Source organism: Lepisosteus platostomus, chromosome 3 (genome assembly GCF_059453375.1).
Source record: "Lepisosteus platostomus isolate fLepPlt1 chromosome 3, fLepPlt1.hap1, whole genome shotgun sequence".
NCBI lineage: Eukaryota > Metazoa > Chordata > Actinopteri > Semionotiformes > Lepisosteidae > Lepisosteus > Lepisosteus platostomus.
The window spans coordinates 20,537,277-20,552,138 of NC_142613.1; the positions used below are offsets into that span (position 1 = coordinate 20,537,277).

The 14,862-nt window shown below is 37.9% G+C and overlaps 1 protein-coding gene across 1 annotated transcript in view; it reads right to left on the reverse strand.

Moving 5' to 3' along the window:
• Positions 1 to 2,483: 2,483 nt before the first annotated feature.
• Positions 2,484 to 14,862, reverse strand: part of enah (ENAH actin regulator) — a 116,017-nt gene continuing 103,638 nt past the window's right edge. Inside the window, exons 7-13 of the mRNA XM_088623448.1 lie at positions 13,197 to 13,528; positions 12,152 to 12,291; positions 11,716 to 11,770; positions 10,922 to 10,970; positions 9,859 to 9,925; positions 3,778 to 3,862; positions 2,484 to 2,579 (exon numbers count right to left, since the gene is read on the reverse strand). Of these exons, the coding sequence (XP_088479574.1) occupies positions 2,484 to 2,579; positions 3,778 to 3,862; positions 9,859 to 9,925; positions 10,922 to 10,970; positions 11,716 to 11,770; positions 12,152 to 12,291; positions 13,197 to 13,528 (824 nt within the window). The remainder of the gene's footprint in view (positions 2,580 to 3,777; positions 3,863 to 9,858; positions 9,926 to 10,921; positions 10,971 to 11,715; positions 11,771 to 12,151; positions 12,292 to 13,196; positions 13,529 to 14,862) is intronic.

Sequence of the window (14,862 nt, forward strand, 5' to 3'; positions counted from 1 at the left end):
TTTAGTGATACATTACTCAAATGCAAACAGGTCCTTATTTTTTTCCTGTAGGGCCAAGGGCACAATACTTGGAAAATGAATTAGATCAACAATCTGCCCAGTTTGTCCACCAGGAAAACTGAGCCTGAGAGTCTCTTTCACACTTTTCAGTTTTGAGACTTTTTGTTTGCCATTTTGTTCGCACACTGAAATGTTTTATTTATTGTGGAATACGTTTGCAAATGAATTCAGTACTACCAAGAATAAAGTTACATTTGTAATACAAAGTAAATTACAGCCCTCACAAGGTGGAGAAGGAATTTCCAGACAGTTAATTAAAAAATTGACGTAGTAAAAGTTGCAAATCTGGCAAAAATAAAAGGTTTCTGCTGTTAAGTCAAATCATCATTTTCTCCTTCTGCTTAAACATTCTTATTCAGTGAAAGCCTTATGTCTGAAGCTGAGAGGCATTGAACCTAGAATACAGCAGCAATTAGCAAACTAATTTAGCTTTCTAGAATCCAAAATGAAATACATGTAATTAAATTTACCATGGCTATAATTTCATAGACTATCCAATAGTAACCCATCCCTTGCGCTGTCTCAATTTTATTGATTCCTAAGCATTTATAAAATGGAAGTAATTAAACAAAATATCTGGATAAGAAAAGAGACATGGTGAAAAAAAATTGAGGCCCTAAAATTAAAAATCAAGGAGAGCCTCAACTTAAAAAAGGCAATTGAATGGTGATGTTACACTTATTGCTTATAAACTGATTAACAAAATCCTTGGTGGTTGAGTGGACTTTACAAAATCTGACATGCACTAAATTGGATGAAAATATTAAATCTTCAAATAAAACAAAGGAAAAGGAAAACTAAACAGCTCTATCTACAGATGTTTTTTTAATGATGTACAATATTGACGGATGATTTTGAATGAAAGGAGGAGACTGAGATTTGGTAAGGAGCTACAGTGCCTTGGGAAGGCATCTACTTTCGTGATCACCTAACCAACCCGCGACAAATGGAAATAAGATGTAGGCTCATTAGAGTTAGGCTTCTGAGCATTCATTTCTGAAAAAAAAAAGGTCTCAGAATATTAAGTCGAAAAGACCTAGAGACTGGCCATCCCATGACAATCCCATAAAGCTACCTGATATGGCCATGGTTGACATTAGAACAGACATGAAGAAACAACTTGCAGAGATTTTAAATGTACATATTCGGGTACAAGAGTATTTCAGGAAGACGAGCTTTACGGAGTCCTGCAGCAGTAGACTACCACCAGTCATTTAGTCCTTAATCCAGAAAGATAAGCTTTTCTCTACAGCCCACAAGACTTCATTCCCAAACCTGCCACCCCAGCCCCCCTTTCTCCCCTGCCCTCCCCATTCACATACACACCTCCAAATGTGCCTTTTTCAATGAATTCACAAATATGTGCAAACCTTCCATATTCAGAATGTGAATGATTTCTTTTATCACACTGTGATTTTTTTATTTTCCTTTTTTTGTGTTCTCTACAAAGAGTCATCTTTGCATAATTACAGTTACTCTTCTCTCTTAAGACTCAGTCCTGCGCTCTGGGAAGGTCTTCAGAATAAGAGGAGCAGCAAACTCTAAGGGAGGAAACTCAAAGCACTTCACTGTTGCTTGTCTCACACTTCCCAGGTTATAATAGTGTTCAATGCTATTCCGGCTTGCACGAATGTCTCACTTTTTGTTGTTGCCTTTTTTTTCCTTCATCATTTCTTCTAAATGTTTGTTGTAATTGTAGTAGACCTTGAGGTTCAGGCCAAGAGGTTAATGTAAAGGAAGATCGACTCCTATGCAGTGTTGGACTTGCCCAGTTCCTGCCTGATCGCTGTAAAACAAATTGTCACAGGTCACAGGTCACTCAGCTGTGCAGTACGTTTATCACTAGACAGACTGCAACACCCCATGATTTTCGGATTGCCATAGTAAAATGAATAAATGTGCAAATTCTAAATTCAACATCTGCCAAGGCGGGTATCATTGCTTCATTACCAAGCAGCAAGCAAGTCATGCTTTCTATTAGTGCCACCAAATGTACAGCTAATCAGTATGATGTAAGTGATTTGATCTAGAAAAGGCAGTGCAAATTAAGGTAATTTCTTTTTAATACACTGAAGATAAAATGCATACGTTGCATAAATTACTCAAATTTCTAAGTATTATTTTTAATTACCATGCCCTTTATGACATTAGCTGAAGGTATGGTAATTTACATAATTTCCGTAGGGCAACTTTAAAGTATCCATCTCAAATATGAATTTGGGGTCAAATGGTCACTCTGTATATGTTCCACACTCAGCTTGTGATGCAAGTCTGGCACATCTAAGGTTATCTGTCCCCCAAGTGTAGACACTTGACTGTGTTCAGTAATTCTTTGAATTCCACAATTCAAAGAATTCAAAGAATTCTTGTCATTTATTCAAAGAATTCTTTGAGGCAGGTTCCAAAATAAAGCCATCCTTCAGTTATCTAAAGTAAAGATAAATGAAAGCTTTCAACTTGCCATCAATGAGTTCTTCTTTCAGTTTTGTCAGTTCCTTCCGCATTTCATCTAATATGTCCTACAATAAAGAAATGGGAAACAAAAGAAAATTTTAGGGAAATCCTGTACAGTATGTTGAACACATATGAACAGCTATTGCTTTGCTCTTTTTGATGCTAAAAACGAAACTAAGAAGCAATCCATGTTTTCTGCAGCACGACCAGCTCCATATACCACCGTTAAGCACGATAAATGCCAAACAAACACAATACACATTTATCAGGTTTTATGAATTGATGTAAAAAAAATAATATTTTTGTAAAATCTGTGTTATAAGCGTCACCTGTGCATACCAACACCTGCTTTATCTTCAGCAACTCAGTTCACAGGAAGCAAACAGTACATGATCCATATCGAACTATAACAGTAGAAATAATTCTTACATCCTCGACTTTATACCATTTTTAAGACTCTGGAATTTGGTATTTCCTCACCTTTGACTTCAAATCAGTATCTTTTGATCAATTCCATTTTACTTCATTGCTTTTGACATCACTCGATCTTCAGAGAATTATTAATCTTTTACCCTTTCCACAACAGTTGTAAAGAAACTGTGCAGCAGGGCTGTGGAACAGGCAATTTAGCCAAATTTGACCACAGTGAGAACTTTTCATGCATACTCCAATTATATTGCCCCACAGGTGTGTGAATTATTCTTTGTTAGTAGAACAGCATAAATTCAGTGATTATTATATCGAATAACCCTGTATTCTAAAATTTAGGGGTCACAACCGGTCTTTCGGCTCACTTGTGTTTTTTTTTACCTGCCTATGTGATGTGTGGGTTCAAGAGCCTAACACTAGGATGTAAAAGGAAGTTTTGTTTTGTTTTTTAAAAACAATTAATCTTCTCAGCATGAAGACACCTCCATAAACAGTGGATATAAAACGTCTACACACCCTTATTGAAATTGCAGGTTTTTGTGATGTAAAGCCAGAAATCAAGATAAATCATGTCAGACATTTTTCCATCTTTAATGTGACCTTGCAACCAATAAAATTCAAAAGAAACGCAATTAGATAATTAGACCTACAATACCCTGTTAGCCTTACATCCTGAGAGACTTTTGAACAGTTTTCCATGCACAATAACTACATGTAAAGCTTAATGCCTTTAAGCCCCCTCATTTTCCAAAGGAGAACGCTGTTTTTGAGGCATAGTTCCCAGAAATGATGCACGATGCTCTGACCTACGTCAGCACCTTTTTTTCTCTTTACCTGTTTCAGCCTGTCATAGTCTAGACCTTCTGTTGGCATCCCATTGGCACTTAGGGATCCAGTTGGCGTAGGTGTGGACTTCGGCCTGTGTAAGAGAACCACACGCACTTAAGAGTACTCTTTAGAATCTCTGATCCATCACAATGCAACTTTCTCTTGTCATAAACTGCATAACGTACAAGACACAGCAATTTAAGCAAGGCTTTTGACAGTGCATTTGAATTAATTTATTAACATAGCCATACCTTTCTCAAAAAAAGCCCAATTTGGTGCAAAAGCAAACAGGCTGAAATTAGATACAATAAGTTGCAGAACTATTTACAAGGGAAATGCGGTGAATATTAAGTAGTCTTCAGATTTTGATTCTATTCCAAAATATGTTTCCTCTACGGCACATTGCTCTAATGCACAGTCTCTTGTCTGTAGTTGCTAAAATCTGAAATCTCAATTGAAAGATCCCCTTTTGTTCGAGAGCATTGCTGAAAATACCCTATCTCTACACTCCAGGATTTGCTTCCATAACGTACATACAATAGCACAAGAAATAAAGCTTGGTTTTAATGGAGGTAATGACAAATGTTTGGTGGTCACTTGGAATTTCCAGGCCCTTTCTGAGATTAAAAGTGAAGAAAAGTAGATTTCAAAATGAAACTGCCAAAGGCTGACCAATTTCTAATATTTACATTTTCCGTTTTCGTTTATAGTGATTAAAACAACTTTAAATTCAACTGAAAGTCTCTTCTTCTGATTTCATGACAAAATAACAGACTAGAAAGTGTTAGTCTTTTCATAAAGTGTACTTTCTAAATCCTTAAAACTTGTGCTCTGAAGTGATTAATCTTTAGAGTGGAAAATTTAAATTAAATGAAACCACAAGAATTGAAATGTTCTTATCCACACACCTTTAAAATTAATGTCCATCAGCCACTAGACATCTGCCACTATTCTTTCACCTCTTGCTACTTTTTGAGCAATAAGAAATCCTTCACAGGTTGTGAGACATTGACCTTGTGAGCAACAGTTCACAATCATGTCCTGTGTTATCAGAATTGTTGGGTTTACCTTATCTAACTCCCAATAGGCCCAAAGAATTATTGTTATTGTTGGACAATAATAAGGCAAATTCAAAATACATTTGGGAAAATTTATACATTACATGTTCATGCACGTAGACGCACAGTGCCTTGCAAAAGTATTCAGACTCTTCCTATTGTGTCACCTTTTGTAGAATTAAAAAATGATGCGTACAGGTAAGGTAAGTTATAGTAAAGGTCAGCAAAAACTAAAAAGTTAACATTGAGATGTTGATTGCATAAGTAATCAGACCTGTGAAATCAACATTTGGTAAACTACATTTGGCACAAAGTCTTTTTGATATGTCTCTACTGACTTTGCACCCTGTCATGGTGCAATTCTCGAGTTGCTTGAGGATCACTTAGGGACTGTCTTTTAGTCTTCTCATAGATTCTCACTAGGACTGCAGTCAGGACACTGAGTGGGCCACAGAAGTACAGTACATTTACATTACATTCTTAAGTCACTCCATCATAATAATAATAATAATAATAATAATAATAATAATAATAATAATAATAATAATATTTGTACAGGTGCCATTTTACAGTATATTTTCCACATGATTATACTTGGGCATTAGGACCCACACAGACTGGAGGATGAGCACTACCTACTGGCCCCACTAACACCCCCTCCAGCAGCAACCTTAACTTTCCCAGGGGGTCTCAAATCCAGGTACTGACCATGCTCACACCTGCTGAGCTTCAGTGGGTTGCCAGCTGCGTGTTGCAGGATGAAAAGGCTGCTGGCTTATAGCTTTGTACTTGCTGAAATGTCAGATTCTTCCAAGTTTTAGGACATTTTCCTTTAAAATGTGCATGTAATTTGCTCCATTCATTTCCCTCTCAGTATGGACAACTTTCTCCCTCCTGAATAGCAGCAGTCCCCAAAAATTAAATGCTACAACAAGCATTAATGCTTGACAGTAAGGAAGGCGTCAACTAAGAGGAAAAAAGGTGGAAAAAAAGATTTTATTTCAGAAATGGCTTCCTTCTTGGGTGGTGGAGAGATACAGTGGTTAGCATTGCTGCCTTACAGCACTGGTCCCCTGAACTCAATTCCTGGGGTACTATCTGTATGGAGTTTATATGTTTTCCCTCTGTTTGCACAGATTTCCTCCCCATAGTTATAAAACATTCTAGATGGAAAAATTGGGAATACTGGCCCTGGAGTGAGTGTATGCATGAACCTGTCTGCGACTGGCATCCTGTAAATGATGTACCCTGCCTTGCGCCTGTTGCTTGCTGGGATAGTCTTCAGCACCCCTGCAACCCTAAATTGGATAAAGTGATTACAAATCGGATGGATGGCTTTCCTTCTCGTCATTCTGCCTTACAGGCCACGGTTGACTCATTCGGACTTATTTTGCCCATCTCAGCTATTAATCTCTGTGGCTTTTTGAAAGTTACAGTTGGCCTCATCTTGGCATCCCTAACCAGTTTCCTCTTTGCTCAGCTGCTCAATTTGGAGGGATGGCCTTATCTAGGCGCTGTCCAGAGAGTACAATATACCTTTCACTTTGAAATCACCACGCTGCCATATGCAGATATTCTTTTAAATATTTTTTATATCTTTCTCTTGGTATGGACCAATCTACAACTTCTAATAAATTTGAATGAAAAATCCATAGTTGAAATTCAAAACCTGACTGAAGGACCTTACAGAGACATACCTGTATACATGTTTCTGACATTTCTTCTGTAATCATGTGAACCACTATTACTGCACACAGAGGCCACGGAACTAACAGTGTGGTATCTAAATTAGTTTGCCACAAAAAAGAGTTTGAATGCCATCATGATTTTCCCACATTTTCTTTTAAAATAACTACTTTTTTTTTTGCTATGAATGTGTTAAGGGGGTTGTGTGTATAACAAATAGTTACTTCAATGCTTTAAAGCAACAAAATGTGAAAACTGTGAAAGAGTGAATATTTTTGTAAGGCACTATGTAACAAATGCAACAGAATAAGATCTGCAGTGTTATAAAATTAACTATAATCCTGTTTGGCCAGTGTTTGTCATTTTATCTGACTGAAAAAGTTAAACACTGGGAAGAACTGTATTCATAACTATGTTATAATTATGGAACGGTTTTGGAGCCACATTTCATACTTGAAAAGTAACTTAGCAACAAAGCAATCTGATGTACCTTTTTTAATTATGACTTCAACTTGTTGACAACTTTCAATTTAAACACACCCTTTAGTTTAATTCCATAAAGTGCCCATGTAGATTACTACAGCAGGATCACAATATCTGGACACCGCAACGACCTTTAATTACAGTATAACGGTACCGTCCTGTTCTTCAACATCACCAGGCACATGTAAGAGGGAGAGGAAGGGAGGTAGGAGGGAGATATACTGAATACTGCAGGAAGCTCAGGGGTCTGTATAATGAAGTCAGACATGCAGACATGTACGGAAGCATCACACACACATGCACCTCTGTCACTGAATCGGTTGAAATGAAGAAAAAAAAATCCCAACAAGGTAATCACCAAAAAAAAAAAAAAAGAAATGTTCTGATTTGGACATGGGCTGTGAATGACAGGTTTACCTTTTCTGGAGAGACGAGATAAAGAACGTGGGATCACCAGAACTTCTCTAAATAACTTTAACTGTATGTCAATCTGAGGCCTAGGAGGAAATAGCGAGCTATCCTTCACTATGGTGCCAATCTAAATAGGTACACTTGATAACTTCACAAAAGGAAGCTGTGGTTAATAGAAAAAAAATCACAGTGGATCAATGACACAAGACCCCATCAATTATCCACAGTGGCTTGCTTTGCTTTAAAATATGCACAGGTGTTGTTAAATGAAAAGTGAAAGTAAACCTCTCTTCAATGCCAGGACTTGCACAACTCAGCACAGTTCCTATGATGCAACACTGAGGCCACTGGTCTCCACTTCTTTAAGCACTAACTAAACCGAGCTGAAGAGTAAGAGCATACACATCAATGTTTTGAGAATTAAGAACATGACAGCCGCACTGCTGATAAGAAAAGCCACAATTCATGCACTGTACAGGGACTGTCTACTTTGTTGCAGCATGCAATCAGATATGACCGCCCACCAGTAGCTCAATTTAACTACTGTAGGTAAAACATATTTATAATCTCTTGTCCTAACTACCTAAGAAAAAATAATTACTAATGTTGTTAATCATTTAATTACATCATTTTACGGCAAGTGTTACAAACACCAGATTGCAAGGTTTTCTTGTACTGTATGTCATTCAAATTATGTAACAGTCTCTGGAAAGAAATTATAGAAAATCAAAACACTCTCACACGGTTGCACTGCGTTTAATGTATGGTTCAGTACTGCTCATTAAGACTTATAATTCTTGATTCTGGCTTTTAGAATCCAATTGAAACATACAGAATATGCAGTTGATTGCCCAATAAGTCTGTATTAGCAAATAATAGTAATCAAACTGTTTAACATGCATCTGTGGCTATTTTTATGTGTACCTTTGTATTCTGCAGATGAGTAGTTTTCTGTTGAACACCAGAAACTAGTTTCAGAAAGTAGAACTCAGGGAAATCTTAAGTTTATCTTCTAAAATACAATTTCTATTTAGAAAAATCATATAAGCTGGTTTGTATGAAAAAGGAAATCCAATACACTAAAACACTCTCAAATACAAAACACAGACTTTCCTATCTTGCTAGTAATAACTCATTTGTGTGCCTGAACAGCAAAATAATGTTCATAATTCACACAAGTAAAACACACCCATACGTACAGAAGTCAGAGTGGAATGTTATCTTAGACTCCTGCTGTTCTGTAGCTGTCAGGCAGTTTATACCAACACTTGAAAGCCTTGATAATGTTACAGTCATTATGTGCAGCTGGGTGGAGCCTACTGCTTATATCACTATCATTTTTAATGTTTTAGTTGTGAATGGACAAGACTTAATGTTAATGCAGCCCTACAATTTTAAAAGAGGCTTGTAACTTGTAATGTTCCCTGTTGCCATGATCAGTTCAGCCTTCATCCTAGCAACCTGGTGATTACCTTGTTAGAACAAAAAAAAATCCCCAACAGAACACTTCCACACAGCAGAAATAATAAATTTCTCAAAACTGCACAGGTTTGTATACCTGTTTAATGAATCAAAGAACCTGTTGTCAGAAACCATCTGATTTCTCCATGGTGAATCCCGTCTGTGAGAGTAAAAAGACTAGCTTTTAAAAAGCCAGGCCTGGAGCCCACAAACGAATGCTCATCAGCTCCAGTCAGGCCATAAGAGTGTTTCACTTTCAAAGTGAGACTTCAAATAGGGCAAATGGGTAAATATCACTGTGCTTTCTCTTCAAATGTCCAAGAAGGAAAAAGAAATAGTAGGACTAAATTAAAGCTACAGATATCTGACTTCAGGTACAACTAAGGACAGCAAAAAAAAATAAAGCTCACTCTTTGCAATTATATCTCATACAAAACAATTGGCAGCCTCATGTATGTTTCTATATTTTACCTCATGTGCCAGTTTGAATTTTTATTAGTTTTTGAATATTCTTTTGTTTGGTGGTGGTAATGATTTAAAATGTATTACTTAACTGTAGGTACAATATGTACAGTATATTATGATCATAGAGGACCATCTTTAAAAACCCCTAAGCTACAACAGAAACAAGAGCTGAGAAGTAAGCAAAGACAATTAGCTTTAGTAATGTTTAGTGATTTTTCAGGCAAAAACTAACAATAAGCCATGCTATCCTCAAGAAATTGGTCTCAGAATATTACATTTTCAGCAGTCAGAATATTTAACAATTAAACCAAGAAATTGATATAGGAGGGCTATGATAGTACATTTTGTTTTTCAATTTTAGATCTTAGTCTTACCAATTGTCATTATAGACTTTTAATCAAAATGTCTTGACACCAAAGACATGCTTGCCAAAGCAAATTCATCTAAAAATATTTTTTATAATTGAATATTCTAATTTTCTTGTATAGATGTTTTACTGGAGTGATTTCCATTTTGTAATTACCTTGAAATAACCGGTGATTTGTTACCATTCATCGTATTTGTCCGTTCCCATGGCTTTCTAGCCATATCTAAAAGGAAGAAAACATTAATAAATTAATAAAAAGCTAAAAACAAATCTTATTGAAAGAAGGCATTCAGCTAGAAAGATCAGAATCGCTAAAACAATATTCACTCCTCACACAGAAGCACAGAATTTTCTCAGAAATACCAACAGGCATCATGGAAACATTAAATAGGTTGGAAAGGGGGCCTTTCATACATAAAATCAACCTACATATTGTAAAATGCTTTATTTAAAAAACAAAAACAAATTGTGAATTTGTTTTTTTACCCTCGCAGTTTGTAATTGCTAATTGTGTTTGTCATGTCTCTCTTCACAGCTACAAATCCTGCAACCGCACACAGGGGAGAGTGAGACTCAGGAAAAATGCAACCCTGCACTGGAGGTTCAGCGCCAACAGGAGGTGTCCATTACTAACAACACTGCAAGCACTCAGGAGATCATGGTTTCTCTCCATCACTGGGAGCCAGAGAAAGCTCCGCCCGAAAAAACTCCATCCTTTCCACTCCATTCTGAGGCTGCACTCCAAGGTAGGCAAAGTGCAGGTCTTCTGCTTGCATTGGACTAGAGCCTAGCATGCACACCTGTGCCTCAAAGCCATGCAACTCCTGGATCACAGCTCTCTCAATCTGTGCTCTTTTCCAGGTGGGCCAATCAGGAGCCCCTGTCATTGTTTCTCACATTTCTCAACAATCATGTTCAGTGAGGTATTCGGCAAATTAAATATCTAAATAATTCAAAGGCAGTTCAAAGTAGGAACAGATTTAAAATGTATATTACTTAAGTTTTAGACTTTTACAAATATGTCATCAACATCCAACCTTTTGTTTTAATTATGGTGCATGCAAACAAGTTAATAAAGCTGTCTAACATGACTTAAACATGAACATGTTTAAGTTAACCAGGCTCATTAATTTAGTAGTTCATTGTGTTAGATTGAGTCTGACCTTGGTAACAGTCTTTGTGTAAGGCTTTGTAAGTACAGTATGCATCCACGCCTCACCTGGTGTGCCTGATGAAGACACTTTTGGAGCCGACGGTTCCGGTTCATCCTGTTCACAGAGAAATAACTGGTAAGATCCAGGAATAAAAAGAAATTCAGTACGAACAAGCACTTCATTGTATACGATTATAGAGATGTGTTACTGCTATTCATCAACCAGCAATGAGTCAACTCACTCTCAAATATAACTTTGATACTTTGCTGGTAAAAAGTGGACATGTTGATGGAGTAAAAGTTCACAAAACCCCATTGTAGGCCAACACAATGTGTAGAAATGTATTCGTATCTAGTGGTCTTCATGCAAGTGCATTTTACAGAGCACTGTACAAAATTAAAAACAAAACATACATCCACAAATCTAGTTACCATCAATTAAATAAATGGATTGGGAGGTACTTCCAGAAATAGGGGGTAGGGATTGAAAGGGTGTACCTCCAGATTTCACATTGTACGTATAGAACAAGGAGCCCTGAAAGACGGGAAAGTCCTGAACCTGAACAACTTAACATAAAACCCCTTAATAAGCCTCACTGGCAGCCAGTGGACTTTATATCCACTAGGTGGAGCGCTTCAGAGAAGAGTGCAAATCAACTTGCTGGCACCAGTGCACTGAACAAGCTGGAACATTCTGAGCATGGGCATGCCACAAACAAAACTTTTGGCTTTCTAAAACTCTGTAGCTTAAAAATCGGTTTCTTTTTAGTGATTGCCGTTTACAGTAGAAACCTCTGCCTAAAAAAGAAATCAAGAGCAAAGAAAAACCCCAATCTTTGTCTGCTCAGCTCTGTACTCACAGCTTTGTCTTTCTGCTCGGGTTCAGGTGTTGATCCCTTTTCAGCAATTCTTCTCCTGTAAAAAAAACAGGAAAAAAAATAAAGCCTTAAACATTCACACACTCAAAGACCTTTCTGCCATACTGATACAGAGTTAAGATAATGTTAGCCATAGCTCTTTTAAAGCTATATTAGAGAATGCTACTAAGACTTAAAAAAGGCAGGCTGGTAAGATGGACTGCTAGGGTCAAAATGCCTGGTTTAGGAACAATGTGGGCATACTGTATATACATAGACTTGTCAGCCCCAGCCTTTCAGAATAAAACAAGGCTTCTGTCCGAAACGCCTTGCTAAATTTCCTTTTCATCTTAGGTTATATTATCACAACCCGCAAAGCCTCCACTTTTCATTTTTAAGCCAATCAACTCCTCTCAAGTTCAGCACAATGTAATGTCACCTCCTGGCCAGCAGGGCACTCATCTCTTCCATCAGCCCTCCCCCACCAACAGAGAGAGGCCCATTGCCACGAGAGGACTCTGCCTTAGTGGCAGCAGAGCCCATGGCACCTCCAGGGGCAGCGTTTGGCGCCTCGTCATTCTGCAGGGAGATCACAGATACATCGATAATTTGGAATGTTTTTAATTTGACATAACAACTAGTGCAAAACATAAGTGCAGGGAGAAAAAAAACACTATAGCTACAAACTGGGTATCACTAAGCAAGAAGAGGCTACTTATGAAAAATGGTTTGGGTGTTTTAACATTCATCTTCAATAAACAGCAAACAAAATGTCAGGGATACAAAGTTACAACCAAGGGATGAATGTTTAAATTGTAAAATTCAGTAGTAAGACTTTAGATCTTAGTGGTCAGTTTTGGTCACCATGTTATAAAAAAATATTTTGATTCTCCAGAATCAGTCTAGAGAGGAGTAATCAGATACATTCTGAAACTTAAGAGAAATGTTCCACATTGCTGGCTGAAACAACTGAACATGTTTCATCTTGAGTAGAAAACTACAAAAGGAACAAATTCAAGTTTTCAAGATCCTTGAAAGCATTGAAAAGGTCAATTCAGCACATTTCTCCAGAATCAACAGTGAAACAAACCAGAGGAAATGTGCAGTGTTCAAACAAGTGCAGTTTAAAACAAAGAACAGGCGACACTTTTCTTACATGAATTGTTGTGGGAGCATGGAACTAGCTACTCAGCCATGATGTTGGAGCCGATAGCATGGATTCTTTCAAGAAAGGGTAGGATGAGGCCCTTGAATCAATTAACTTCTCAATACCAAATGAATAGATGGACTTCCTCTGGTTTGTGACTTTTCTTATGTTCCAAAAGAAAAGTAACAGCTAAAATCGCATAGTCATGAAAATCATCCAAATCATTATGGATCTGTTCATTACAAAAAAAAAAAACATTTTCCAACTTGGCCCAGAACATTTCGGAAAGAACACATTCCCAGTACACCAGCCGCGGATGCCTGGTGTTTCCTCTCACCCTTGGCACTTTCCGAAGTTTGGCTCCAGCGAGGGCAGCAGCCAGGCCAGCGAGGGGGCGGTTCTCCTCCGAGGCCTGAGAGAAGCCGCCAGGGGGAAGGGGTGGGGCTGGGGGTGGGGGCGGGGCCGGTGGCGGTGCTTGTCCAGGAGGAGGGGGAGGAGGGCAGGGAGGGGGAGGCGGTCCTGAAGTTGGGAGAGAGGGGGGCAGAGGGGGAGGAGGAGGGGGGCCAGGAGGGGGTGGAGGCCCAGCAAGTGGGGTCACAGTGGAACCGGGAGGGAGGGGGGGTGGGGGAGGAGGAGGAGGAGGAGGAACAGGCAGCCCCTGCACAGCATCTGTTTTGGAAAAAGAGAAGATTAAACTGTTAGTGTCGAATTTATGTTCCCTTTGAGAAACAGCTGTGTCAGGGCTTTTCCACTCCATTGTCTGAGGGATGGAGGCCAGGATTTTATAATTTAGCAGTCTGAAGCACAATCAATGACTAAGCTTTGGAAGCAGCCTTTTCTTTAAAAAAAAAACAGTATTATTTTTACCCTACACCTATATGCTTTTGGAAACGTGCAGAAAAAAAATAGCAAAAAATAAACCCATTTGAATAGGTTTTTTTTCCATTTTAACTCTGAGCTACTCTTCCAGTGACCACTAAATTATAGAGAGATTAGCATACAGTCCTGGTGTGGATTCCATAGACTTTTTATAGTCTCTACTTTACAAAGCTGGAGAATCTCCTAAGCAGATCCATCAGAAGGTCACAAATATATATTTATAGAACCTGGGTACTTTGCTTCGACTCCTAAAAATGCTATAGCAAGTGCACAAAATGGTCAGAATTTCCTCCTCCTCTTGCATGTATAATTTATTGTGCTCCAATATTTCCCACAATCACACAGGAGAGTCATTTAACAGCTGGGTGTACCACAGCGAGGAGAAAAGTACCTATAAAGAAACGGGCACCATTTTCTTAATAGGGTGCACATTAAAAGAAAATGAGAAATTCAAAATACATCGGGAGAGATGTTTCTAAAAATAAACACCTTCTAAAGAATATCATTCCTAACTCACCCTAATGCCTCTGCTGAGACTAAACAAAAAGATAGTGAGTAAAAATGCTAACTAAATCATAAAGCAAAAGCCTTATTAAAGGTCGGGTTCCTTCAGGTGCTATTCCCTCATAATCACAGTAATGAAAAAAGAACTTGTCACAGCTGCAAGGCTTTGGACAGATTATAATAATTCCAGAAGTTATTTTCCAGTGATGTCTTTCTGCCCCATTTGTCTTATTACATGTAAGAAACAGGTATAGGCAGAGGTTATTGTATACTTTTATCCACATAAAGAAGTAATGCCATTTTTAGGTGGCACACTGGTGAAGGCAAGTACCTGAATCTGCCCCAAACCACTAAACTATCAATTTAGCGGATACGGTGACACAAAGAAATGAAAATTTCACACTGAAGGAATGTAATCTGTTAGTTCAAGACTTACTTTTCAACATTTTGTTGAGAAAACAAACCAGAAAAAAGGATATGAATGCTGAAATGCACAAATAGCATTTCGGGAAACTGGAAAGCTACATCAGAAAGTTACATAAGTGAACACAAAGTCCTTCTATTATAAAGAATGTAAAAATTAAACCATGTCTTGCTAGACCAGGCAATCAGTTTTACTG